The sequence below is a fragment of the Leuciscus leuciscus genome (assembly GCF_965113295.1).
Source record: "Leuciscus leuciscus genome assembly, chromosome: 13".
In the NCBI taxonomy this organism is placed as follows: domain Eukaryota; kingdom Metazoa; phylum Chordata; class Actinopteri; order Cypriniformes; family Leuciscidae; genus Leuciscus; species Leuciscus leuciscus.
This window is the reverse complement of record NC_138737.1, coordinates 15,683,447-15,711,115: the sequence shown is the minus strand read 5'-3', so window position 1 is coordinate 15,711,115 and position 27,669 is coordinate 15,683,447. Positions and strand designations below refer to the sequence as shown.

General features: G+C 37.7%; 2 protein-coding genes across 4 annotated transcripts in view; both read left to right on the top strand.

The window, feature by feature from the left end:
* The window catches only part of slc16a1b (solute carrier family 16 member 1b), a 34,919-nt gene extending 16,242 nt beyond the window's left edge, over window positions 1-18,677 (top strand). The window contains exons 1-5 of one of the 2 annotated variants that reach the window (XM_082188630.1): window positions 1,098-1,218; window positions 1,310-1,604; window positions 13,350-13,493; window positions 13,613-14,407; window positions 15,848-18,677. In XM_082188630.1, coding sequence (XP_082044756.1) covers window positions 1,388-1,604; window positions 13,350-13,493; window positions 13,613-14,407; window positions 15,848-16,086 — 1,395 coding nt within the window. In that variant the 5' untranslated portion in view covers window positions 1,098-1,218; window positions 1,310-1,387 and the 3' untranslated portion in view covers window positions 16,087-18,677. Of the gene's footprint in view, window positions 1-1,097; window positions 1,219-1,309; window positions 1,605-13,349; window positions 13,494-13,612; window positions 14,408-15,847 lie in introns of those variants that run through there. The other variant, XM_082188629.1, reaches the window with a different exon arrangement.
* A 1,183-nt stretch (window positions 18,678-19,860) lies between these two features.
* zmynd12 (zinc finger, MYND-type containing 12) overlaps window positions 19,861-27,669 on the top strand; it is a 9,375-nt gene continuing 1,566 nt past the window's right edge. The window contains exons 1-6 of one of the 2 annotated variants that reach the window (XM_082188638.1): window positions 19,861-20,150; window positions 22,035-22,176; window positions 22,272-22,443; window positions 24,181-24,350; window positions 24,573-24,695; window positions 24,779-24,860. In XM_082188638.1, coding sequence (XP_082044764.1) covers window positions 20,038-20,150; window positions 22,035-22,176; window positions 22,272-22,443; window positions 24,181-24,350; window positions 24,573-24,695; window positions 24,779-24,860 — 802 coding nt within the window. In that variant the 5' untranslated portion in view covers window positions 19,861-20,037. The remainder of the gene's footprint in view (window positions 20,151-22,034; window positions 22,177-22,271; window positions 22,444-24,180; window positions 24,351-24,572; window positions 24,696-24,778; window positions 24,861-27,669) is intronic. The other variant, XM_082188639.1, reaches the window with a different exon arrangement.

Sequence of the window (27,669 nt, the reverse complement as noted above, 5' to 3'; positions counted from 1 at the left end):
GGGCAGAAAACACAGCGAATTGCAGCATTGAAAGCCAGCAAACAAACAAACTGGGTCAGAGATCGCAGATTCTACCTGACCTAAAAAGCCACGGCATTCATCTAAAAAGTTCAATGACCAGAGGCACATTTAAGGCACAATGTGTAAACATTTTTTATTAAAATATAAAATAAAATAAAAACACTAGAACAATGTTAATTAGTTGACTTGTGTGCTTGCATTATACCAAATGTTTCCAAAAATGTTTAAATCCAAAGAACTTATAATTGTTGCATAGCTCAACAATATTGTTTGAATCTCTTGTTTTTTTTGTTTTTTTTTACCACAAGTTACATGTTTATACCCAAAAAGTAAATTAGACAACACTATTTTGTCAAGTGGCTTACATAGCATAATCAAAAAATAGCTTTATTTGTAGTAACAGTAATACAGCTTTTTCTCCACCATACAATGTTTTAAAATAATTGCATGTCTTTTGGCAACATAAGCCATCCATCTTTTATTAATATGATATTCGAATATCGATCTAGATTACTGCAGTGTGCAACAAGTGTCTCATATTAGCCACAAGGCACAGAGTAATGTTAACATAATCAAATGTATTTTTATTATGATTGTTTTGAACAAGTAAAACAGTGCTTCGCTTAAACGGTAGCCCCTGAAGTGCACGTGTCACCCCACACATTACCTCACAGTAGTTGCATCATAGCAGCTATTTGAGTTCTCAGGTAAGCTCTGCCTGAAGCAACAAAGAAAGGACTTAATTAAAATGGGACTCCTTACCCCCATCTGTTTTATCCTCTCTGATATATGACCCTTCCTCCTATCTGAGGCCCTGGCAGTGATTTAGCCTTCAGTCCTCCAAGCACAAATACCAGCCTAGACCATGACTTTCATGCTCAAATAAACCTATTCTCTGCTCTAAAGGCTAAGAGAGACAGAAAAGACTGTTTGTGTGTGAAGGCACTTGTGCCAACATCTTTCTTTTGATGTTTTTGATTTCTTTTGATGAGGTCTCGTATGTTTGTGTGTTTTGACATCAGCTCTGTTAAAGAGTAACTAACTATAGCAGTTACGCTCAAACTACAAGCTGTTTGCGTTTTTGTTCACGCTTTGTTCATTCACATGCTGTACTCTTGCTCTGTCCGCGTGGATAACTTTCCCTGAATTGGATCTTGTCCAGTGTGATCTACAACAGTGTCTGACACAGTTCACAGGGTTAGGGTTGAGATCTGTCATGTGAATCCTCTTATTTCAGTCTATGCTTGTGTGCCTTCTTCTCTAAATCCTTCTCTTTTTCCCCTTACAGACTGATCCAGTTTGCTTGAAGCTCAGCTGATTCTTCTCTTCTTCGACATCATCCTCGTCAGTGTGTGTGTGTGTAAAGATGCCGCCAGCAACAGGAGGGCCGGTAGGCTACACTCCTCCCGAGGGCGGCTGGGGCTGGGCAGTGGTAGTAGGGGCCTTTATCAGCATTGGCTTCTCCTATGCCTTCCCCAAATCCATTACGGTGTTCTTCAAAGAGATCGAGGTGATTTTCAATGCCACCAGCAGCCAAGTGTCATGGATCTCATCAATCATGCTGGCGGTCATGTATGCGGGAGGTCAGTTTTGTTTTACTACTTTCACTTCTGTCCTGCTTGGTACTTAAAGTCCCCCTGTCAATAATTTAATTCCTTAAAATTCATCTTTGATCACCAAAATGGTACATTTAAACACTATTTATTTATTTATTTATTCATGCCTTAAAATAGCTTGAATGTAACTCTACACCCTTGCTTCATTTTGCATACGTGGATCATTTAGTATAGTATGAATATGCAAACCCCCACTCACTCAAACAGGTTCGTCTACAGGTCGATGTATCAGAATGGTACCAGTATCAGAATTAGGTGAACACGACAACTCCCATGATTCTATTCTCCATCACTGCATCATCAAGTTACATCTTTGTTATTGTTTTGAGTAAACAACCTCTAGTGATGAAACTTGCATACTTTGTAATTGGGCTTCCCATTAAATGCACAGCAAGTAAACATCTCACCCACTTGATCACAGCTTTGTCTTGTAGCATTCAAACCTAAAATTACTTGAATACGTAATCTGTGAGGGTTTTTAGTGCCTGCTAACAGCTGTGCCGAAAATGAACGCAACATGCTATATTGTAGATTAAGCTTTTTCCCATAGAAAACCATTATAAAGAAAATGTTTGCATAGAAAAAACTATGGTAAAGCAGCGCAGTTGCCTGTTTAAAAACGCATTCTGTGTGAATATCGTACTGTTTGTAATGATTGAAATACTGAGGTAGGTGATATGGATCGAAAGTGCCCAGAACTTTGCGGTTTGTTCATATAAATTAGTTTTCCTTCTTTTGAGAGGTGATCTAAATATTCATGGCATGAAACAGATGGAAAATAGACAGGCCTGTGCTGCAGTTCAATGCATGCGTTTCCCTCCAGGTCTCCGCACCAGCCACCTGACTGATTCAATTCTGAGTTTTGTGTAAAGGCCCGTACACACCAAGGATGATAACGATAAAGATATAGTTCTAAAAATCATTCTAAATATAAGAGAATAGCTGAGACCACACCACAGCTATAACGATAATAGCAAAGGGAAACTATATTGTTAGAATCACTTTCAGAATGATTTTGTCCAGCTGATAAAGCATAAAAACAGTGACAGCCAAACATTAAAGAGCTCAAGCATTTAAAGTGGCAGACGACAAAACCGCTGTGCGCGCTTATAATAAACCGAACATTTATATCGTCTGCTGGTGTGGACACTAATAGAGTTATTTTTAGAGTTCTTGTTCTTGGTGTGAACGAGCCTTAACTCTCTCTCTAGCTGTTTTGTTTCTTCTGTGTTCTGGTAGAGTAAAATAAGGTCAGATCTGAAACACAGCTGTATGTTTAAACAGGTTTTCATATAATTAAGCTGATTAGGTAAATGTAGGTTTAAACTAGTTTTCGTACCTGATGTTCTAACAGGCAATCACCCAGAAGGCTGTGCTGATTTGTTATTAGACAGTTAAACCACCCTTCTTTACTTCTATGAATTTTTGGTTTAAGGTTTGAAAAGTTGCAGAGTCACTTGACACTGTACTAGGGAGGATACAAACTTGCACAAGTATGACTAATATTTGCAGTCAACTACCACGTCAGAGAAAATGTAGCTGAGTACACTGTAGACTGATGCTGTCACTTCCTGGTGTCAAACGTGTCTGTGGTTTCCACCTCAGTTATATACACTGACTACATTAGGTTCATGTTGCTTTGCACGTAGCCTGAACTCAACAAAGAGGCTCTTCCAGTCACCCATAATCCGAGAAAGGCAGAGCGGGGGAGGGGGAGAGAAAGATAGTTGCTCTTTTCTTTTTTCTTTCTTGTGAACCAGTTGTTGTAAATGTGACTGAATTAAAAAAGTGAATGTTTGAAAGGAAAAGTGTAGTTTAATAAATGTAAAGAGTTGATGCAAGTGAGCATGTGCTGTAACCTAATGAATGAATCAATCTTAATTACTTTCTATTCCTCTTTTTTCTTCTTTCTTCATAAGGGGTGTTCACACTAATCAAAATGATGTCACTGCTATATGGTATCATTCATACGGAAGCCCTGAACCGCAACGTAAAAAAAGGAAAAAATCCACAAAAAAAGATAAAAAATCAGTGAAAAAAAAAAAGATTAAAGTCGAAACATTTCGAGATTAAAGTCGTCCGTAGAAGTTGCGTGTGTGTGCTTGCCGTTATTTCACATTGCCACACAGGCATTCGTGTGTGTGCGTGTGTCTGTGTGTAAACTGGATCTACACAAAATAATAGCTTTTTACTTTTATCTTGGCTTTCAACAAAAGGAAAATCTTCAGGTCTACCAACATGGCATTAGGCTATAGGACGTTATAAAATATACTGCGCCGGAATAGACTTTAGCCTACAGGCGAAAACACTTTTCAGACTGGATCAAGATATCCAGCTTGAATGAATGCATGAATGAATGAGGCATTTATCTCTCCTCAACCACCACCAGTGGTTATTATATTTGAGGAAATCACGGGATCCGGCCAAATTATTGGATACAGAATGATGCACTTAAAATGTATCCAGAACTTATTTACGGTGAAGAGGGAAACAGTGCGGTTACTGTTAAGTGTTCTCGACCCAGATAGTGTTGCCTATTATAGACGAGCATGAAAATACGTCAAAAACACTGCCACATAAAGTTTCGACCAGATTGTGAACCTACTCCGGCGGAGTCTGTGTGCTCGTCTATAGGCAATGCCATGGTAATGCATGCTGGTAGATTGGCACTCCTGTCGAATTGTCTTTTTGTTGAAAGCCCAGATAAAAGTAAAAAGCTACAATTTTGTGTAGATCCATGTCCGAGGCAGTTCGACTTCACAAGCACATTTCTTTACACAAACACACACAAAAAATTCAGAATTGGAAACCCACCCTATGCACCAGTGGACGCGCGCCATTATGAATGCACACACACGCAACTTCTACAGAAGACTGTATTCTGGTAATGTTTCGACTTTATTCTCGAAGAGTTTCTTGACTTTATTCTCGAAGAGTTTCTTGACTTTATTCTCGAAGAGTTTCTTGACTTTATTCTCGAAGAGTTTCTTGACTTTATTCTCGAAGAGTTTCTTGACTTTATTCTCGATAAAGTACTTTTTTTAAAATACTTTTTTAAAATACTTTTAATAAACAAGGATGCATTAAATTAAATTGATCGAAAGTGACAGTAAATACATTTTATTATTTGAAATATAAATCTTTTGCAACATAAATGCTGTTCTTTTGAACTTTCTGTTTATCAAAGAATCCTTAACAAAAAACTATTAAGCAGCGCAACCGTTTTCAACATTGATAAGAAATGTTTTTTGACAACCAAATTAGCATATTAGAATGATTTCTGAAGGATAATGTGACACTGAAGACTTTTAACATTTCACAATATTTCCGTTTTTACTAGAGTTTTTGTTTGTTTTGTTTTTTTATCAAATAAATTCTGCCTTGGTCAGATTAACAGACTTCTTTCAGAAACATTTGGAAAAAATCGTGACATCCCTAAACTTTTGAATTGTAGCGTATGTTGTCTGCCATTTATAAAAAATTACAATATTAATGATGCATTCAAAAAATACTCCCTTGACATTGCCAAACATGCAGCTTCTCCTAATGAGTAAAGTTTATATTGTCTAAACTTTCAAAAATTTGTTTGTCTTTTGATTTGACCAATCTGTGACTTTTAGACCCTCTCTTGGTCAAACAAATTGTTGCCATACAATTTGCAGGTGAGAGTTCACCATACGTGAACTTTGGCACACTAAAATGAGAATATTCTATAACATACTTTGGTCTGCTGATCACATTTAACCTGAAATATTTACTTAAAATTCCCCTTGGGATTATAAGTTGTTCACAGTTCTCTGATGTCGGTTAATGGTCACATGACATGCTGCAGGTAAAGAAAAAAAAAAGATCTTTGTTTCCACATGAACCCCGCTCTTTAAAAAAATGCTGGGTTGTTTAAGCCCATGTTTGGGTAAAATATGGACAAACCAAACATTTTTGTCCATATTTGACCTAAACATGGGCTGAAACAACTCAGCATTTTTAAAATCATGTTCTGTACATATGCTTTTGTATATGAGTGAATGAAAGAAATTGATTTGAACACAAAATCTAGTGTGGTGGCCCTTTTGTCCTTTACTTTTATTCAAGGTTTGGACACTTGTCTTGACTCATATCAGCACTTATTGAATTTATGTAATATAATATCTCTTTGTGTCATGTATTGAGTCAGTAACTAAAAAGGTATTCTGCATCTGCGCACTCTAGTGTTGAATGCGATAATTGCAATTGCTGATATGGCAGGCTTGTCATACATTGAGCTGCATTCCCTTAAAGAGACGGACCACAAAATGATCTGGGTGACTCCAATTATTGAATGGGTAAAATTGAAGATGGAACTTGATGCAGGATCAGTGCTGTCAATATTATCATACACGGATTACAAAGACAATTTCGACAAACCTAAGCTAAAATGCACTTGAGTAATGATCAAGACCTACACAGGTGTGAAAATTGCACCCATGGGAAAATTATGAGTCAGACCAAAATGTGAAAACAAAAGGTGTGTTTTAGATCATTATGTGCTGAAAAAGGGTGGAGTACCCTTATTTGGATGTGAATGGCATTCGGCTCAATTGGCAGTCCATAAAAGACATGCGAGTTACCCCCAAGGTAGCATTGTGCTATGTGCAGGACAAACTAGAGCATGTGCTTGCGCAATCCTCACAGGTTTTCTAAGATGGCATTGGAACATTTAAATGCGTTAAAGCAAGGCTTACTATTGAGACTGGTTTGCAGCCAAAATTTCACAAGGCACGGCCTGTACCATATTCGGTACGCCCAAAAGTGGAGGCTGAGCTAAAATGACTAGAAGACCAAGGAATTCTGTCTAAAGTAAGCTGGACTGACTGGGCTACACCTATAGTTCCAATTGTCAAGAAAAGTGGTGATGTAAGTGTCTGTGGTGACTTTAAGTGTTCCGGTGATGGCAACAGCACGACTACAGCGTTTGGTATTGTTTCTTGGTGGTCATGACTATTCAATTGAGTTCAAGGGCACAAAGCACCATGGCAATGCAGATGGATTGTTGCGTCTTCCTCAGGAGAACCTAGATGATGTCAAAGATGTCACTGATATGTTTCACATCGCTCAAATGGAACCATTACCTGTCACAAGTGCTCGAATACAAAGGGAGGCAATTCAAGATCCTGTAATGGCCAAAGTGTTTGACCTAAACATGAAAGGATGGCCAGCTAGAGGAGATCCACAACTTCCAGACTACTCAAACCACCGTGAGCAGCTTTCTGTAACACAAGGATGTGTCATGTGGAGTACCGAGTTGAGTGTGCAAAGTATTCACTGCCTTACACAAAGGACATTTAGTTGTTGTTCAAATGAAAAGCCTGGCCAGAAGCTATATTTGGTGGCCTAGACTAGATCGCCAAATTGAAGATCTAGCTAAAACTGTTCTGGGTGTCACAGATCCAACAACAGATTCAAAAATTCAGTCCCTGAATACGGCCTCTAAAGACGTCCATCCTGTAAGTATCTCAAGAAATCAAAGTGTGAAAGAGTAAAAATGATATAAAATGAAATAAACCAAATAAAATGAATAGAAAAACAAGCCTATCGCGACGTTTCGGTATTTATAATACCTTCTTCAGGCAGGCTTGTTGTAAATATGGACAAAGAATAAAAGGAAGGAGAGTGCCACTGCGAGAAAAGATTGCAAACTTTCTTTTGGCCCATAGGAACTCCGCTCACGCAACCACAGGTCAGTCTCCAGCCACACTCTTTATGGGAAGAAGTCTTTGTTAACGCCAAGACTTACGCAAATCTGACTTGTGCCGACGTGCAAACTAAGCAGTGTAGCCAAAATCCCAAAATGATCCATACTCAGGACCTTGCAAGTTGGATCAATATTTGCTTGCTAGAGACTATAGAAAAATCACACCAAAAGTGGCAACCAGGTAAAATATTGACTAAAGCCCTATTCGCACTGGATTAGTATTACCTAGGGACCTCCGGTAATTTGTAATAATCGCAGAGGTCGTCTGTGATTTTTATCCCGTGCGAATCTGCCATGTCTGTAAAAATGTCTGTAAAAATTCCCCCGAAAATGACCTACCGTATTTCGGCCAACACAGGGGTCCTCTGATAATACCAGTCCCGTGCGAATCCCCATGTCTGTGATTTGGGCTGTTTTTCTGTGAGCCTATCGTTTCCTAAAGAACGTAATAACCATTATGGGCCGTTTAACAGTCCATTTTACGTCTGTATTAAAACTATATTAACAATAAAATTTCTCGATATGCTCCACTCCAATCCGATTATAGTTTTTCTCCAATAAAAACTATGAAGTGCTGCAAAAGAGAAAACAAACTACAGTGAAGACGTGATCCAGAAGCTCAACTCGGACCGTTGTCATGGAAACGTCAAATTAAGTATTTTGGCGCAACATGGAAGCTCTTTTGGAAAGTTTGGACTCTTTTTGTGGTAGTGTAATTTAGTAGTCTGTATCGTGGAGCATTTATTTGTCTCACACGGCCTCTAAAGACGTAAGTATCTCAAGAAATCAAAGTGTGAAAGAGTAAAAATGATATAAAATGAAATAAACCAAATAAAATGAATAGAAAAACAAGCCTATCGCGACGTTTCGGTATTTATAATACCTTCTTCAGGCAGGCTTGTTGTAAATATGGACAAAGAATAAAATAAAAAGGAGATATATTATATATTTATACAATAATATCATATTCTATAATATATATCATATATTTCTCAAATAAATTGGTTTTAAATAAGTTCTTTTTTTGAATTGCAATACTGCAGCGCGATCTTCGTTTCAGCACGTTCAGCTAGTGAAGTGTGAATAGGTGGGCGCTAGGGCTGTCAAAATTGCTCAAAAATGACGTTCGAATATTCCCTCTAAAAAACACACGAATATTCGAACTATTCGAACATCTGGTTGCGCATTTTTTCAATGACGCGCATTACGTCAATAACAGGACAAATTAATACAAAGAGACATACATAACTTGTATAGGTAGTTAATTTAAGTTTAAACATATTTGACAATGTATTACCAACACAAAACCAAGTAAATAAACTAATGGCCAAGACCGCAGACCTCAGTCTCGCTCACTCGCAGGCTCTCTCTCTCTCGCTCCCTCGCGCTCACGCTCTCTCTGGTCATAACGGTAAAATGAACAACAATAAGCACACGTTGAGTGCTGATCAAGAGTTTTGTGCAAGCAATTTAAGGTCGCGACTCTTGCCCCAAATATAGCAGGCTTCATTCAGTGATTGAAACAAATGTATTAACATTAATTTAAGTTTTACAGTATAGAACCGACATTGAACGCTCCGAGCGAGCTGTGGTAAACATGGAACTTTTCTGTTAACTTTAAATAAAATGAGGCACACAATTCCGAGAAATGTGACAACAAAGAACTTTTACCCTGAGGTTCATAAAAAATAAAGTGCTATTAAAAAAGAAAAAGGCTACTTACATTATTGGTGCTTGTATTAAAAATGGAAAAACTGACTGCAATTTATTCCATTGTCTTTTAGTGCACTGTCAACTTTCAGCAGTGACGCTGTGCTAGACAGTGCGACTCGTGTGACCTGTCCCTCAAGTCTTGTTTATACTCGACGCGTCCGCACGAGCGCGAATCGCCCCCTATCGTTTCAAAGAATAGTACAACGGCGAGCGCGTCGAGTATAAACGCCTCGTCCGTTTGGGGGAGGTGCGCGCGCAGTCTGCGGAGACTCGCGCTGCGGAGACAGGCGAAAGTATAAACAAGGCTTCAGGCAGCGCGCGCGCCCACTCGCAAAGCAGACAGCCGCGCCTCTGCTTCCGCGGGCGTGTTTTTCCATATTCGAAATTCACATTCGAATATTAATTTTCACGTTCGAATTTCTGTTTTTTAAAACTATTCGAATATATATTCGAATTTAGAATATTCGTTGACAGCCCTAGTGGGCGCACGCTGTAAAGTCCGTAAACTCGAGGGAATTACAAATATTTATTTGCCCGTGTGAATGAGCCACCAAAAACGGGGTAATTTCTTAAATACAGAGGTCCAGGGGTAATACTAATCCCGTGCGAATAGGGCTTAAGACTGGGCCCCTCACTTACACCAACATGGTACTAACTTTTGGATGCAACAGCAACACAGGTTATTTCTTTTCAAAACATCGGAAGTGAGTACATCAAGGCTGGAGGAGAGGAACTGTTGTGAATTGAGTCAATAACTAAAAAGTTATTTTGCATCTGCACACTCTAGTGTTGAATGTGATTGTTGCAATTGCGCAGTAAAGACGTGTTCAAGATGAGCTCCGATCTGATTGTCTTTCTTACTGTTGTATGAGTGTAAAAACATAACACTGTGTGATCTGTGGGTGTTTTCGTCCTTTTAGAGTGTTCGAGTTTTCTCCAGTGTTTGTGAGAATCACACTGCTGTGCTCCTGTAAATTTTAAATTATCTCTCTAAAACTGCAAAAAATACTTTACAAGTAGCTCTCAGACTGAATATCAAAAAAAAAAAAAAAAAATTCCTCTTCTGACTACCGTGTTTCTGAACCAGTTTATATAATCGTGTATGTGTGTATTTGAATCACTGCTGTTTTTGTCTTTTTTCCCCCCCTTTTTGGTGGGCTGGAAAGGATGGCCTGTTTGGTGCTACACAAAGCCTGTCAGAATAAATTAATTCAAGGAATGTGACTGGGGGACAGACAAATTGCTTTGAACTCTGATTGGCTGCATGGAAAATACGGGAAAGTTCCTCCTCCTGATGATAAATGAGCTTTTATGGCGAACCAGCACATGTACATTTTGCAGATATTTACAACTAAAATTTTGCAAACATAAAGAATTTATAGTAGTTTTAGTGCTTTTTGTCTTTACTTTTATGTGTACTATAAGGAATTATCTATCAAGTCTTTTTTTAAAGCTACATTACCTTGACATGTTATCATTAGCTTGGGTTGTGTGTACACAAAATTATATGCTATGACTTTTATGGAGCTAGATTCTCTCAATAGCTCTGTGATGGATTCTCAGATTCTCCTTCTTTTCTGTGTCTGTTTGTTTAAAAGTCTTACCGTGACCAAACCTCATTTTAAAGTTATCCAACTTTGATTGCTTTAAAGCAGGGGTGCCCAATCCTGCTCCTGCTGATCGACTGTCCTGCACAATTCATCTCCAACCCTAATCAAACACACCTGAAGCAACCAATTAAGGTCTTCAGGATCACTTGAAAATTAAAGGCAGGTGTGTTTGATTTGGGTTGGAGATGAACTGTGCAGGACAGTCGATCAGCAGGAGCAGGGTTGAGCTCCCCTGCTTAAAAGGGTTAGTTCGGCCAAAAAAATTAAATTCTGTCATTAATTACTCAGCCTCATGTCGTTCCAAACCTGTAAGATCTTTGTTCATCTTCAGAACACAAATTAAGATATTTTTGATGAAATCCAAGATAGTCTTCTTTTTTCCGCACTTCTGATGCTGCGGCCGCGCAGAAAGAATAAAATGCCACGTAGAGGACAGATGCGAAATGCGTGGGCAGAGTAAAAACCGGTGAGAGCAGTTTACAGGTTTCATCGAAAGTTGCAGCCAGTGAAATCTGTCGCGGTAAGAATACTGTCATGTTTGCGAACCAAATAACCAATATTTGAATAACAAATACGAGAGGCAATTAGAAATGCAAAGACATGTGAATCAAATTTAAGGGTTTCAGGGATGTTTAGATTAAAAGTTCACATTCACTTTTTCTTGAAAATATTTAGCTATTAGATCTATTTAAATGCTTCAGTTTATTTTCATATTATAATATAATATTGAAAACAAATTGAAGCATTTAAACTGATATATGATGTCACTTCAAATACTTAAATTTTTTTCATACTATATTACATTATTGTAAAGAATTGAACAGTGCAGAAGATTTTGTAAATAGTTAAAACAGTTAACAGCACTGTAAAAAAAGATTCTCGGGTAACCTAAAAGGTAACCTTAATTTAGTGACTTAACTAGTGAATTAACTGATTGTTTTCAAAAATATGATTTAATACTAATAAGGCTCAAATACAATAGAAATGGCCCATTCAAGTTAAAAGTTACAACTGCATGTTGAAACCATTGTTTCTACGTATGCTGTCCAGGTCAGAAATAAAGTATGTTTTTGCTCAGGTGGCGAAAAATGTCTGCCCAATAGAGAAGTTTTGCCCGGCAAGAAAAAAAATTAGAGGGAACATTGGTCAGAAACCTCTCTAATTTCATCAAAATTATCTTAATTTTTGGGTGAACTAGTCCTTTAAGGGTGACGCTGCTCTAAATGGGGCCTTTCACAAGAAGAGCACTGCACTGATGAAGCAGTTGATTTATTCACCAAGAAAAAGAGGAAGAAATAGCCGAGTTCTTTTTGTTTCTGAATGCTCTTTCTTGTACTTGTATTGTTGTCTTCTGTGTTGCACAGTACAGCTCAGAAATGTTCACTGTATATCTTTGAAACCGCTTATTAAATCTTGAAATTGTGTATTTGTGTGGGAACTCCTAATTCTGTCGAAGAAAGGAAGGTTGTATTATGCTGCCTTCACGTGCTATGGAAAAGATGATATTTTCCACTTGTGAACTGGTATTTACCAGTGTGTTGTGTTCAAGTGCTTTTGTTAGGTAACCCTAACCCTAACCCTAAGATGAAAATTGAGTGTTAACGCATTATATTACAATCGTTAATGACACAACATTGTATAGGCTACAAAAACTATCCGCTAACAGTATTCACGACTCTTGCGTTGCTCTCCGCCATTTTGAAAAGGTCAAAGGTTATCTCATCTTGGCAACTCGTGCATCAAAATATTCTACGAGCTGCCCAGTGGAAAATACCACATGAGGGGGTGTTCATGTGCATTTTCCACGTCGGCTTTTGGTATTTATCATAATTACCATAGCACGTGAAGGCACCATTAGGCTGCTTGTTTTGTCTGCTTTCCATAATGTTTGAGCCATGTTTACTGAAATGAATAGTCTGTTCCTGTTCTGATCACTTTGGGTCAGCTTCATTCTGCTGATTTAAGTTTTTCTCCCTCACACAACCTCAGTTGATCACATGCCATGTAGTGAAGTTTCCTTCCTCTGAATCGTCTCCTGTGTCCTCCTGGAGTCTTGCTTTGAAACAGTCAGTGGTGTGAATGACTGTGATGCCATCTTGTGGTGGAACATTTAAAGGGTACAAAATGTAGCCTAAAACTCTTAAAGTGGTTTTTCTTTTTCAACAAATGGTTGGTGATGTTGATTGTCAACCTCAGGGGGTCAAATTAACAAAACAAAAAAAATTCTAGTTATTATAAGATGTTTACAATTTTTTGCAACCCTGTTACACAGGGTGATGTGTGTTATTAATTTTATTTTTATTTAGCTAAATAAATGAATACAGTTTAAAACTATTTGCTTATTTACCTATTTTCTAAGCATTAGATAAACAAATTTAAATTTACAATTTTTTAAATAATATTTTTATAAAATATCACAGTGGGTTGCAAATTTAGGGTTAGCTTGTTTGTTTTTACCGTTCTTTTTTTACCCACATGTTTTCTGTTAGCCGGACTAATCAAGTTTACAAAAATGTTACCCAATCTAGTGTCTTATTTCATTTGTATTTAGCTATATAAATAATAAATAATCACACAAATCAGTTTAAACTGTAATTAGACATATTATGTCAGATGTATTTTATTTTTATTTAAAACCAACTTGTTTTTTCTCAACAGGACCAATCAGCAGTATTCTGGTGAATAAATATGGTAGTCGACCAATCATGATGGCTGGAGGGGTTCTGTCTGGCTCAGGATTAGTCGCAGCATCCTTCTGTAACACAGTAGAGGGTCTTTACTTCTGTGTGGGAGTTATAGGCGGTAAGTGCATTGAATGACACTGATCATGAAGACAGGGTGAGTACAATTAAATAATGAAAGTTACAAATTCACTTTCTGAATCATGCGTACAAGCTTTCTCTCCTCTCCTCTGTTTCTAGGACTGGGTTTGGCTTTTAATCTGAATCCAGCGTTGACCATGATTGGCAAATACTTTTACAAGCGGCGGCCAATAGCTAATGGCATCGCGATGGCGGGCAGCCCAGTGTTCTTGTCCACCCTGGCCCCGTTGAACAGCTGGCTGTTTGAATATTTCGGATGGAGGGGCAGTTTCCTCATCCTGGGAGGAGCTTTGCTAAACTGCTGTGTTGCGGGGTCGCTAATGCGACCCATCGGACCAAAACCACAACCTGCCATTCCAAAAGAGGATGGCGAACCCAAACTTCAAGAGAAAAAAACATGCCTTCAGACCGTCAACAGCTTTCTGGATCTGACCCTGTTTACCCACCGAGGCTTCTTGCTGTACCTGCTCGGAAACGTCATCATGTTTTTCGGCCTCTTCGCACCCCTTGTGTTCCTCAGTAACTACGCGAAGAGTAAAGACATTTCCAAGGATAAGGCTGCGTTCTTGTTGTCCATCCTGGCCTTCACTGACATGATCGCTCGGCCATCCATGGGCCTGCTGGCCAACACACGCTGGGTCCGTCCTCGCATACAGTACTTCTTCGCAGCATCTGTGCTGTATAATGGCATCTGCCACTTGATGGCGCCATTCTCCACCGATTATTTGGGTTTTGCCATTTATGCAGTGTTTTTCGGTGTGGCGTTCGGCTGGCTCAGTTCTGTGCTGTTTGAGACTCTCATGGACCTGGTGGGCACTCAGAGATTCTCCAGTGCTGTCGGGTTGGTCACCATCGTGGAGTGTGGACCTGTGCTGCTGGGGCCACCGTTACTGGGTAAGGCAGGGTGTAGACAAAAAATGACAAAATGATAATTCTCTCATCATTTACTCACCCTCATGTCGTTCCAAATCTGTATGAAGAATGTTGGCTACCAAACAGTTTTGTTAACTACTGACCATTTGATCATCCAAAGAAGGTGGCCAAGCAGTAAATGATGACAAAATTAGTTTTTGAGTGTAATATCCCTTTTAAAGACTATTTTCACATGTTTTTATTTATTTATTAAATGTTGATACATATTTAATATATAGAATGCTTGAATATTTTCTCATAATTGAACGTGTTATTGTGAAATATTAATATGACACGACAAAATTTGTGACAATTTATGGGATGTTTTTATTTTTTCCAAAAATATGAATATAAATAAAATTATAATAAATATATTAAAATAATAAAACATTTAACAATAAAAAAAGAATAAATAAATATTCATTAAATTCAGCAATATTAATTAATATTATAATTAAATTAATTGGTAAATATTTTATTTAATTGTACATGTTTTCATCAACTAAAATGTAATTACAAAAATGTATGAACATGACATAATAATGACTAAAGTTAAAGGAATTTTAATCAAAAATATGAATATCAAATTAAATATTAATGTTACAATTTATATGTAAAATGTTTGAATATTTGGTTTATTGTTGTCATCAACTAAAACATTTCAAATAATAAAACCAATAGTAAAAAAATTGATTAAATTAAATTTTAAAAACATTTTAATTAATATAAATGAATGAATGTTAAATTAATATATAAAATGCTTGGATATCTTCAAATTTTACATACTCTCATCAACTAAAATGCTATTACTGAGATAAATGAGTGACTTGAGATAAAACTGTGACTTGACAGTTTTTTCCACTGTCCAATCGAATGAATGGAGAGGCGGGCCTTCCGTTTTAGTGATGAAAGCTACAGTTGCTTGAACGCCCGGAGAGTGCGATGATGGAGGATAAACTTGTGGTGCTCTCGCGGGTTACCAGGAGCTTAACGACTTCACGAACCGTAACTACCACAATGTTAACAGAAAGTAAATAATGTTAATAAAAGGCTGATTTGACTTTTACTTGACTGATAGGACAGCCGTTTCAGTGGTTGCCTAGCAACATAAAAAACGCAGTGCACTGCTCAGTTTGATGATGGGACAGTGCTGTGCACCTCGCGTTTTCGAACCTGAAAAACGAGTTAGGTGTGGTCTAAGTGAGCTAAGTGAGCAATTTGTAAGTTCCACAAGCCCTGTGGCACTTTCAGAATGTCCAGTCCTGACCAGTTTGTCTCGGCTCAAACAAAGACCAAAGATTGAGTCGGGACTTAACATGCTTCGCTTTAACTACACTAATAAATGAACGTCATCGCATGTCCTGTTCCAGTTACTGTGTAACAGAGATTGATGAAAACATTTTCCCATTCCTTTCCTTGCAGGAAGACTCAATGATATCTACCATGATTATAGATACACATATCAGGGTTGTGGAGCCGTCCTGGTGGTCGCCAGCGTATTCCTGTTCGTGGGAATGGGAATCAACTACCGGCTATTGGACAAAGAGAAGAGGGAGGAGGAGAGAAGAGCTAGGCAGGAAGAGAAAGATGAAGAAACAAATGTAGACAATGCCCTGAACGAGAAGGCAAAGGAGGCGGATGGAGACGAATGTTATGCATGAGCGGACGTTGCCAAACGGAAAAGGACACTAAAAACTGCGCGCACATGCCAACAATCCATGTCTTCCCATTCTGACCGTCCAAAATGAACACAGAAATGTTCCCTCTAAAGCATTACTTAATGATTCAGACAATTTTTGTAGAGCACAAAAAGTATTTTTTATGCAATCCAACACACACCTCAAATGTTACTTTCATTCTCCCAACATTCATATGTGAGACTCTCTTTACCTTAATGACCCAATTCACCTTTTTCTGGTATATTACAACCATTACGAGAGCATTCCTGGTTTGAGACTCCAGAATTACACAGTTAATCTGCTTTTAAATGGAACTTGCAAAATGCACATTTCAAAATAGAGCAGATTTTCATACGAGAATTGGCATGCGTGTCATTTTAAGGTGACGTGCGCACAGAATTTGTCGGGTCAAGACATGGGAGAAGGATATCTATCATAAGAATAGTTTTTTGGACTAAAGGTCATTATTATATGTAGGATACACTTTTTTTTTTTTTTTTTTAAGTTGAGTGTGAACTTTTTATGTATCTGTATTGTAGTTTTCTGTGTTCTGATTGGCTGGTTGAAAATAGTGCCAGGCAATGCTAGACTGCCACATGAAGGCAAAACGCAGACGGAAAAAGTTTTTGGATTGATTCAATGTCAACTTTCATGCTCCGTTTTCTCTGAATCTGAACATAGTTTAGGAAACCCATCTGTCATAGGACAGATCATAGACTTTATGAAGTTAAAATATGAAGTTACTGTGTTTTGCCTGAGTGGCAGAATAATTCACAGTTATTTTCCAAGTGCAGTTTAATGTGTGTTTTTGACAGATTGCTTCCTGCTCTGGTGATCTCATGATCTCACATTGCCCATCTATTCATGCACTGTACTGTAACCATGGAAATTAACATGGTTACTGTTTTTAGGAACTGCAGCAAACACTAAATTGCAAAGGTCTTGTTTTTGTCTGAGAGGCAATTCTCACTTCACATGAGCAGTCTGTTGGAGATGTGCTTTAGCTTCTATGTTTCCCTTTTTAATTTTAGCGAAGATGATAATTGTTTCATTAGGATACATTCAAATAGGGGATCCTTTTTAAAGTGTGTTGATTTGCCATTTTGACCATGTTGTTTTTAGATGTCTAGAAACTTTTAATTACGGTTGCCAAGAGATCATGTGCCTTTGATTGAGTGCCTTTCTGTCTACATACAGACATACAATACTAGTTCCTGAAACCTCTTTTAACAGAGCTGTTTGCGATTATCAATAGGATGTGTATTGATTTTCATTTCATAGTCTGAAATTAATTTTTATTTTGTGCCATATTGAGGGAGAGTAGAGTCCTTCATTTCAACCTGAGCCAGCATCAAACACGGTACTGAATTTGTTGACTAAAGATAGACTTCATTTTCAAGTTCTACTAGTGCAAAACAAAGGTGCTCTGGCTTTTTATGAGTGCAAGTGTTTCCGAAGCCATTTTATTCCTTATGCTTTTTTAGAGAACAGTTGCTGATGATGTGGAAAACAACACGACTCTCAGGTATGCAAAAAGAAAAAGTTACACGATCTCAAACATCAGTGGCAGTTTTGGCACTCTAGAGTGCTGCATTGACTCACTTTCAGGTAAAAACACACATTGAAAAAGCGAGGAAACACCACCACCTGCTGGCCGTTTCGTTGTGACACTGCGGCCCAACAGCAGGTCAGTCAAAAATGCGGGTTCACTGCCGTTTCTGTAGTATTTTTGAGAAACATTTGTGTCCAAACACAAGCAAGACATTATTTTCTAGTAACGTTTAGTCAGAGCAGATGGCAGTTTTTGTATAGTGCACTTTAATTCGATAGCTACATTTAAGGTGAAAATCATACTGTTGAATTATGCACATGCGGCATTCACAGTGTAAGGCAATTTATTTCGCTTTTTTCCTGAGTAGAAGTGGATCGGTCTAGGTCCTGGGGGATGTGTGCTCCAGTTCTCTGGTAATCTCGGAGCTCAGCTGAATAATAGCAGCTGCGAGACAAAAAGCAGAAAGAGGTTCAGTTGAGTGTTAATGACTCAATCTAAGTATTTCCGAAAAGTTCATCGCTGCTCCGACTGCACTTCGGATTACAGGAAGAGCTGTCTAAACTCCACTAGACTGTCTGTGTATGTGCAGGTGGATTTCTAATTAGTTTTGGTAATTGTGCGAAGGACTAAAGGCTACTGCTGTACAGAAAATGGACCACCCTGAGAATTTTCAATCATCTTATTCCCATTTTTTCTAGTTGGCCAATTGAACAGAAGTAACTCTAACCAGAGTGCTTTTTAAACGTCTCCTGTCAGAAAGACGATTGACTGAGGTCAAGAGAGGCTGAGGTAGGAAGTATTTGATTTTGACTGTATTTGTGTGTGTTTTTGCACAGAGATTCCATGCAAACTCACGGTTTCATGATTAATTTAGGAGAGTGGGTAGAGTCTGGCCCCTGGAAGATTTTCAGGGCAGAGGAAAACTAATTGTATTTTTAGGTAGGCTATTTTAAACACGATCAAGTGTGAAATTTTGTATGTTTTGTGTGGATGAGCAAATCAATAAACTTTTTTAAAAATGTTAATGTGTTATTACTGAGTTTAATATATAAATTCTGATGTAACTTGTCATGTTGTTGTTGCATAGCCTACACCCTGCGACTGGGAGACTGATGAGATGTGCATAATGGTAGTTAGACAGGTTGTGAGTATGGGGTAAGTTGTCGCAATGGAATGTGACACATTAAACTGGGTTTTCTGCTAGTTTTTAAAAGGGCAGCAATTATGAAACAAAACTGTAATGAAAAATTGTGCACAAAAGTATTATAGCTAATAGATTATAGGCCTACATTTAAACCATGCACTTGGATTGTCTTTCAATGGTATTTATAGAAATGGTAGGCTACTACTATTTGTATTGTTGTCATTGGATTAATTTTTGCTTGTATTTTCATTTGTGAGTCCCTTCTGATAAAAAGCTGGAGGACATAAATAAACATTGAACAACAAAATCGCTGCTTTACATGTAATATAAAGCTTGTAGTATGCTATAGAACAACAAAATCGCTGCTTTACATGTAATATAAAGCTTGTAGTATGCTATGTAACATGTTTTTCGAAACGAGTAGGGGTGTAACCCCGGCATCCTGGCCAAATTTGCCCAGTGGTCTCTGTCCATCATGGCCTCCTAATCATCCCCATATAAATGTATATATTACATAGATATATCATCACTCTGTCTCCTCTCCACCAGTAAGCTGGTGTGTGGTGGGCGTTCTGGCGAGGTGGATGCTGCACATTGGTGGAGGTTGAGGAGATTCCCCCCTTCCATATGTAAAGCGCTTTGAGTGCCGAGAAAAGCGCTATATAAATGTAATGAATTGTTATTATTATTTATTATTTATTATAAAACATGTTATATATAAAACGTGACAACTATCCTAGTCTAGAGGAGGAAAAATACACTACAGTTTAATCATTTAACTTTAAGTGTTATCACGGAAACATAATTTCACCACCAGATGGCGATAAACTTGTAGATCACGTTTTAACTTAGCGTTACCTGTATTTCGAGACAAAAAGGTTATGCAAAAGAAGCGTTTTGTTTAAATAAGAAAGTACGTAATATATCTTTGGAAACACAATAGCAACGATATTGTTATACACTATAAATAGTGTATAAAATATATAAAACAAAAATCGCTGGGGCAGTTAAATCCTCGTCGGTTAAGTTGAGGTCGTCTCCATGGGAACCAATTTGTAAAACACAACTTATTCAGACACAAAGCAAGAAATATTGCGTGAGCTGATCTGTAATGGGAAAACTATTGAAACGGTTTGTGGTAAAAACGAAGAATTAAAGCTTGTTTTTGTTTTGTTTTGTTTTATATTTAAGCACATTTTGCAGGCTGAGAGTTTTAGTAGAGATTTGTACATTTGGGATGTCGTTTACTATAAACCCTCTAGCAAATCCCAAAGGAGTGAAAAAGCTATGCGAACTTTGCCAGAAACCTGCTCAACTGAAGTGCACACAATGCCTGGTCACATTTTACTGGTGAGTCTGGAGCCTTCGGGTTATTCAATGATGTGTTTTGTCTTTATAATACAACACCTTATACTGGTAAAGAATACGCCATAGTGTAATTGCGTTTACAGACAGCAGGTGGCATTATAGGCACACATGTTACGCACGCATTCTTCTTGGCCGTGTTACTGCAGAGATGGAAAGGTTGAACGAGTTCAAACAGCTGGAGGAGAAATTATGTGCAGAGGGAAGAGAATAGCCAGCCATGCGTGCTTAAAACCAACCAGGGGAAAAAAAGAAAGAAATATGACTGGAAAAATATATGTTTTTAGTGTGCATCCGTGGAGTTTTCACTTGCCGTTTTAAAGACACCACGAACCAAGACCCATATCTACGGTCTCACAGTGTCAACATGCAAATGTTAATCTAATCTATATTATAATTCGGTCACGTTTTTTTCTTTCTCCAGAAACAGAATGTTCTGGTATGGGCAGCATTTAAAGCGATAGTTAAATTAAACATGTATCATGGGCGATTCCTCCGAGGAGGCAAGAGGGGCAGTGTCCTCCTCAAAAAACGAGATGAGAGATTAATATAATAAATTTAAAAAACGCAAATATTACAAAATGTGACGTAAAGGTGCATTCTACTTTCGCTTTTGAATTAGCACCAAAGTTTGATTGACAGGCGATCTGACCAATCATAATCCGCCATCCGCCGAATCCGCTATTTTTTTATGACAAAGCAGTAAGGAGAGTTAGTAGATTAACGTTGGAGGATATTAACTTAAAAAACTATAATTGACCAAATATTGACGTCTTTCCACGGTTAAAACAACATGCCTTCTTATGTTCAGTCATGTTTTTTTGATGCTATAAATTAACTAGAAGGAAGAGATGATCTTCTCATGAGCAGCTTTAACTGAGACTCTACAGCAATCTGTTAGACACATAAAGAGCCACAAAAGATTTATTTATTTTTTTCATTTTTTTTCATTTACACAATTTGAAAGTTGAGGAACTTTAGGACTTTGTTTCATATTAAACGTAACGTGGTCTGTCCTGTCTGTCAGCACGTTGTCAGTGTCCTCTGCTCCGCGCTGTATTTTTCACAGCATGAGAACATGGTGGGGCCTGAGAGCGGCATGGCTTGTCGGACATAGCAACAGTAACTAAAGGGGGCGGGTCTTTGCGAACGGTCAATTCTGGGGCGGCATTTGCTTGAATGGTGGGTTCATTATTATTGTTGGTGAAAAACACAACAAAACAATACAATGACAAAATCGCTTAAATTGGCGTTTTTCCATTTCGATTTGAAACCAAATCTTCCGCCATCCTCTTTTCAATCAAGAGTGAGGCGAAATGAGGTGAAATCTGACTCCTGCTTTTATATTTATATATATATATATATATATATATATATATATATATATATATATATATATATATATATATATATATATATAACCAGTCTGATATAAACTACAGAATGTTTCTGTTGGGGTTATGTTAAACTATATGTGTCTAAAAACAATAAAAGTCTCTTGAATGTTCTCATTTAGCTAGCTAAGTAATGTGTGTGTGTGTGTGTGTGTGTGTGTGTGTGTGTGTGTCCTGGTAAACCCTACATTATGGGGACAAAATGTCCCCACAAAGATGGCAATATCTGAAATCCTTGTCCTTGTGGGGACTTTTTTTTTTTGTCCACATGAGAAAAAACAGCTTATAAATCATACTAAGTGATGTTTTTTGAAAATGTAAAAATGCAGAAAGTTTTCTGTGAGGGATAGGTTTAGGGGTAGGGTTAGTGTAAGGGGATAGAATATACAGTTTGTACAATATAAAAATCATTATGACTATGGAAAGTCCCCATGAAATATGGAAACCAAACGTGTGTGTGTGTGTGTGTGTGTAGTGACCCTGACCACCAGCTGACCGACTGGATCAGTATTCATGAAAAAGTGTGTCCGTTGCTGGTATCTATTCACGCACCTGCACCATTCGGCACACTGCAGTCCGACCAAGACCACCACCACAAAGAAAGAGTGAAGAAACAGGTTCAGATGCACTCCAGCACATAAAATGGGGCAAATCGGTTTGTTAACAGGGCAGATGTCTGATAAATGTGTGTTTTGTATGTTTTCGACACTAGGAGTATCTAATAGAGATTGCTCATTTAGAGGCGCAGAGGTGGGTGTCCAAGAAGAGGTTCCAGGATGTGTTGCCAGCCGCTCTCCTATTCCTGCGCTGGGCCATGCAGGTGTACGGGACCTGTGCTGTTGAACTGGTACCAGCTTATCTACTGCTTGCGCAGGCTAATATAGGTGAGACGTGCACAAAACTAACAAAAGATATGCACTAAAGCTGCAAAAACCAACCCATGGCTGAACTAATTTTAATTCTCTCTAAGGTCCATTAGATAACAAACTTCACAGTTTGCTTCACTTTCTGAACTTCTCTGGAGGCTAACAGCCAATAACTTTAACTTCTGTAGAGAATGGAAACAAGAGTTTGCTAAAAAAACAAAACAAGGCTGACATCGAGCCCTATTTACTTCCTGTGGGACGGTCTATTGGTGGACTCAAGGGTGGTGCTTGGACATGACCTGAACGGAGAGACGTTTGTTATGTAATTCAGGATGTGGCAGACTAGTCATGCAGATGTGTACTGTCTGAGTGAAAACCTCTTTCACTGAAAGCTCTTTGACAAAAGCATATGAAAGATTCATCTTTATGTGACTGGAGATTTGATAGTTGGCATGGTATAATTCTCTGACATCAATTTGCATATTGTGAATATGAATTGGGGCCTTGATCCATTAAATATTGGGACACTGATGACTCAGTTTGCAGTGTCAAGACATTCTGCATCAAAATGCATCTGACATTTATAAACAACATCACAGTGCATCTACTTTATAGCTGTTACAAAAAAACGTATGTAAATTTTTTATTTTTTATTCAGCCAGGCAATAAACAAGGTACAAAATACTTACAAAATACTTGCATTTCTACTCATATATCTAATTATTATTATTTTTTACAAAATACTTTTATCCAGAAAGGGGGCATGAAATTCCAATGACTTACATTGTTATAAAAGATTCCTATTTTCTAACAAATGCTTTGAACTTTGTATTCATGACAAAAATGTATAACGGTTTCCACAAAAATATTAAGCAGCACACCGGTTTTCAACATTATTAATTATAAAAAATGTTTATCGACCACCAAATCATCATATTAGAATGATTTCTGAAGGATCATGTGACATTGAAGACTGGAGTAATGATGTTGAAAATTCAGCTTTGCTATCACAGGAATAAATTACATTTTTAATTATATTAAAATAGGAAAACAGTTATTTTAAATAAATGCAGTCTTAGTGAGCATTGAAGATTTCTGTCAAAAACATCTTACCAACCCAAAAAGGGTAGTGTAAATATTAAAACCTTAGAAAAAAATGACAGAACATGCATACAATGAATAAATACATTTATTTTTCAAATCAATCTTATAAAACCCCTTAATTCCTGTATAATTATTTTTGCAGGATTGTTTTCTTTCCATGCACATTAGAAATAAAAGATTTTAAAGACAGTAATAAAGCTTTGTCTTCATTTACACTTGTGCTCATCTTCTCACAACTCGAGAGACAGATGACATGACGACAATTCCAGTAAGTGAATATAGTAAGCACAGCTGATGCTTCTCACTCACTTTGCCAATGTTGACCGTGAGACAGCCCTAGGAATAGCCAACTCCTTGGGCATGGGCAGTGCACTGTTGAACTAGGGAGCGGATTGAGACACACCCTTGATCATTAGGCATCTGTCTGTACAGATAGACACTTTATATGCTGAGAATCCACACAGTGGACTTTTTGACAACTGAGGAAACCAGGCATAAATCTTTAAAACACTAGATGTCTATTCCAATAGAAACATCAAAGATGGTTGTATTGAGTAGACACAGACAGGCCCTCTAATAGCCAGGCTCACTCCAACTCAAGAGGCATCAAGGACCCTTTGTTCATAGTGTATGTTGTTTGTGTGTGTTTAGGTTTAGGTTCTCTCTCCCAGGCTCATGAGTATCTGTCTAAGGCTGAGTGGACAGTGATGAAAACACCAGGCTGCAGTCACACTGTCCTTCATCAGCTACACAGAACCCTGGGCCGCCTGCACGCTGCCATGGGAAAATACACATCTGCACTCACTCACTTTGCCAATGACGTAAGTCCTAATGCGTGGAACACTGTGATTGGATTGCATGTACATAATAATGTACCAGTGGTATACTGCCATTAGATATTATTGTTTAATTTTTACTAAAAATCCATATTTCATGTCGTTATTTATGTCAGTTATTTGTTTATCTCTTTAAACACCCAAAGTTCATGTTGAGGTACTAACTAGATTCATTTTTGAATTTTTATATATTTTTTCTTTGTGCAGGTGTACTATGCCAGTGAGATGTTTGGTTTGGACAGTACTGTGACGTCTGGAGGATATTTCCTGATGGCTGATGTGTTTCTGAAGCAAAACAAGCCTGACGTTGCCCTCTCGCTCTATGCAGAGGTAGACACACACCCACCTCCAGTGCACATTGAGTCATCTGTGTCTGTGAAACGTCTCTCATCGCATTGCGTGCGTGTGTACAGGTGGCGAGTTCATGGCACTCTCACCTGTGTAAGCTGATGGATGATATCAGTCGGAGTGGAACTCAACCAGAAGAATGTTTTGGTAAGTGTCATAAAGACAGTAAACCTACACAAAGACATATCCGCAAACAGTCTCATCTCTGTGGACAGTAACGGTTTCATTGTTCATCAAATATCAAATGTAAATATACAGTATTCATATTATGAAGGGCCTATTAGGAAATAATTATATAAAAATATGAATCGTGAATATGTAAATGTAAATCTGAATATTTATTTAAAAGCCATATAATTGTATATCTGAATATATAGTTATAACTGTAAGTCCTGAAATAATCCTGAATATATAAATGCATATATTGTCTTAGGGCCAAGATTTTAGCTCAGGATTGCGGTATTGAACATAATTTTACTCATTCCCACAAGTTCAATGCTTATAATGTGCTAAATTCCTGCAAACACTTATTAGCATGCAGGTTGAATGAGTAAACTAAACTAAAGTCAATCAGCCAAGGCATGGACTCTACAAGACCCCTGAAAGTGTCCTGAAGTATTTGGCACCAAGACTTTAGCAGCAGATTCTTCAAGTCCTGTAGGTTGTGAGGTGGAGCCACCATGGATCAAACTTGTTGGTCCAGCATATCCCATAGATGCTCAATTGGATTGAGATCTGGCCATAAAAAAAAAAAACGGACTCATCGCACCAGGCGACCTTCTTTCACTGCTCCAGGGTCCAGTTCTGATGCTTGTGCCCAGTGTAGGCACTTTCAACAGTGGTCAGGGGTCATCATAGGCACTCTGATTGGTCTGCGGCTACATATCCCCATATGCATCAGAGAGCAATGCACTGTGTTATGACACATTCCTCTCATAACCATCATTCAAATTTTGTTTGACTTGTGCCACAGTAGACTTTCTGTTGGCTTGGACCGGATAGGATAGCCTTCGTTGCCCTCATGCATTGATGAGCCTTGGGTGCCCAACAGCCTCTTGCTGGTTTGTGGTAGTCCCTCCTCGGACCACTGTTGGTAAACTCTCACCACTGCTGACACAAGCAACACAAGACTTGGTGTTTCAGAGATAATTCCTGCCCATTTCACCTGCATCCTGCATATATATATATATATATATATATATATATATATATATATATATATATATATATATATACATACATATAAAAATAATAAATAAAATAATTTTTGTACATTTATTTAATGTAGTTCATATCCTGACATAAATTTGACTTATGATCTCTCACGAAATGTCACATCTGTATGGTGCGGATTTAATTATTTATAAGCTTTTATGACAGCCTGTACCATCATGATTGTGTGTGTATTGTATGTAGTTTGTATGAGGTCATCTATATAATTAGAGTCATGTCATGAGGTTGTGTCCTAGAGCAAAAGCTACTTTATTCTACTGATGACTAAGATCAAATATGACAGAGCCGCTAGTACGTGCCGCACTCCTGCCCTAGTTCTCTCTCTAAGCCTATTAACCTCAGCTGTGTTTTGGCTAAGTCTTCCAGTGACGTGGCTGGCTTAGCTCTGTGTCCATACTGGCTGGTCACTGGTCAGTACACTTGATCCTTCCTGCTCTCTGGCCTCTTAACGACTGACCTGAGGTCAGTAGACTGGCGCCGGTTCCACCCTCTGGCCAGCCACATCACATTATAACTTCTGACCTGATGACTCTATAGCAGGAAACAGCTCAGCCGGCCTTGCTCTGCATGTCACATTGGATGTGTCTGCACTGAGCAACAACAACAAGCATGACCTGATATCAATCAAGGACACAGACTAGCCAGTTTTATTTTTTATTGTCTCTATAGGGCAGACAGTCTGATCATGTCAGTGAAACCTTAAATCACCGTTCAGTCAAGACACTTGTAAATGAAATAGGTATCATCATAATTACTCTTATTTATAAATGAATACATTTAATAGCAAATCAGTGTATTGTTAAATAATGTATAAAAATACTATTGTTCATTGTGCATTTATGTTTGTTCGGAATGCACACAACTTGAAATGTTTAACTAAACCAATGATATAAGCGAATACTTTTCAATTATACATACACATACATTTTTGTTAAAAAAAATGTTTTTGAAAGTCTTACCCTAGGCTGCTTTTATTTTTTCAAAAATACAGTACAACAGTAATACAGTGGAATATCATTACAATTTAAAAATACATTTTCTACTTTAATTTATTCCTGTGATCAAAGCTGAATTTTCAGAATCATTTCAGTGTCACATGATCCTTCAGAAATCATTATAATATGCTGATTTGGGGCTCTAGAAACACTTATTATTATTGATGTTGAAAACACTTGTGCTGCTTAATATATTTGTTGAAAACATGATAAAAAAAAGAAAAATTTTGATGAGCTCAAAAGAACATGATTTTTTTTTTAGCTAGAAATCTTTTTTAATGTTATGTCTTTACTGTCACTTTTTAGCAATTGCATGCAATCTTGCTGAATAAAGTTATTCATTTAAATACATTAATTTAAAAAAATCTTACTGACCCCGAAGCTTTATAACGGTAGTGTACATACGCTGAAATGAAACATTTTCATGCAATATTTAATTGAAATACACTTAAAATATTTGGAAACAAATGATTCATAGACTAGGTTGTTGTTCGATTTTTGAACTGGCTCAAGGGAGAGCTAGTATTTCTCTTAATAGACCGAGTGATCATGGTTATCAGCCGATTCAGACAATCTCGAAGTAAGAAAATATCGGCTGATTCATCAGCCTGGCAAACAACGTCAAATGGAAACAACTCTGTGTAAGGTATTATGTTTCAAACACTAGATGAAGATCATATTGCTGAATATGTCATAGATTTGAGATTATTCAACAGAATTCATCATAC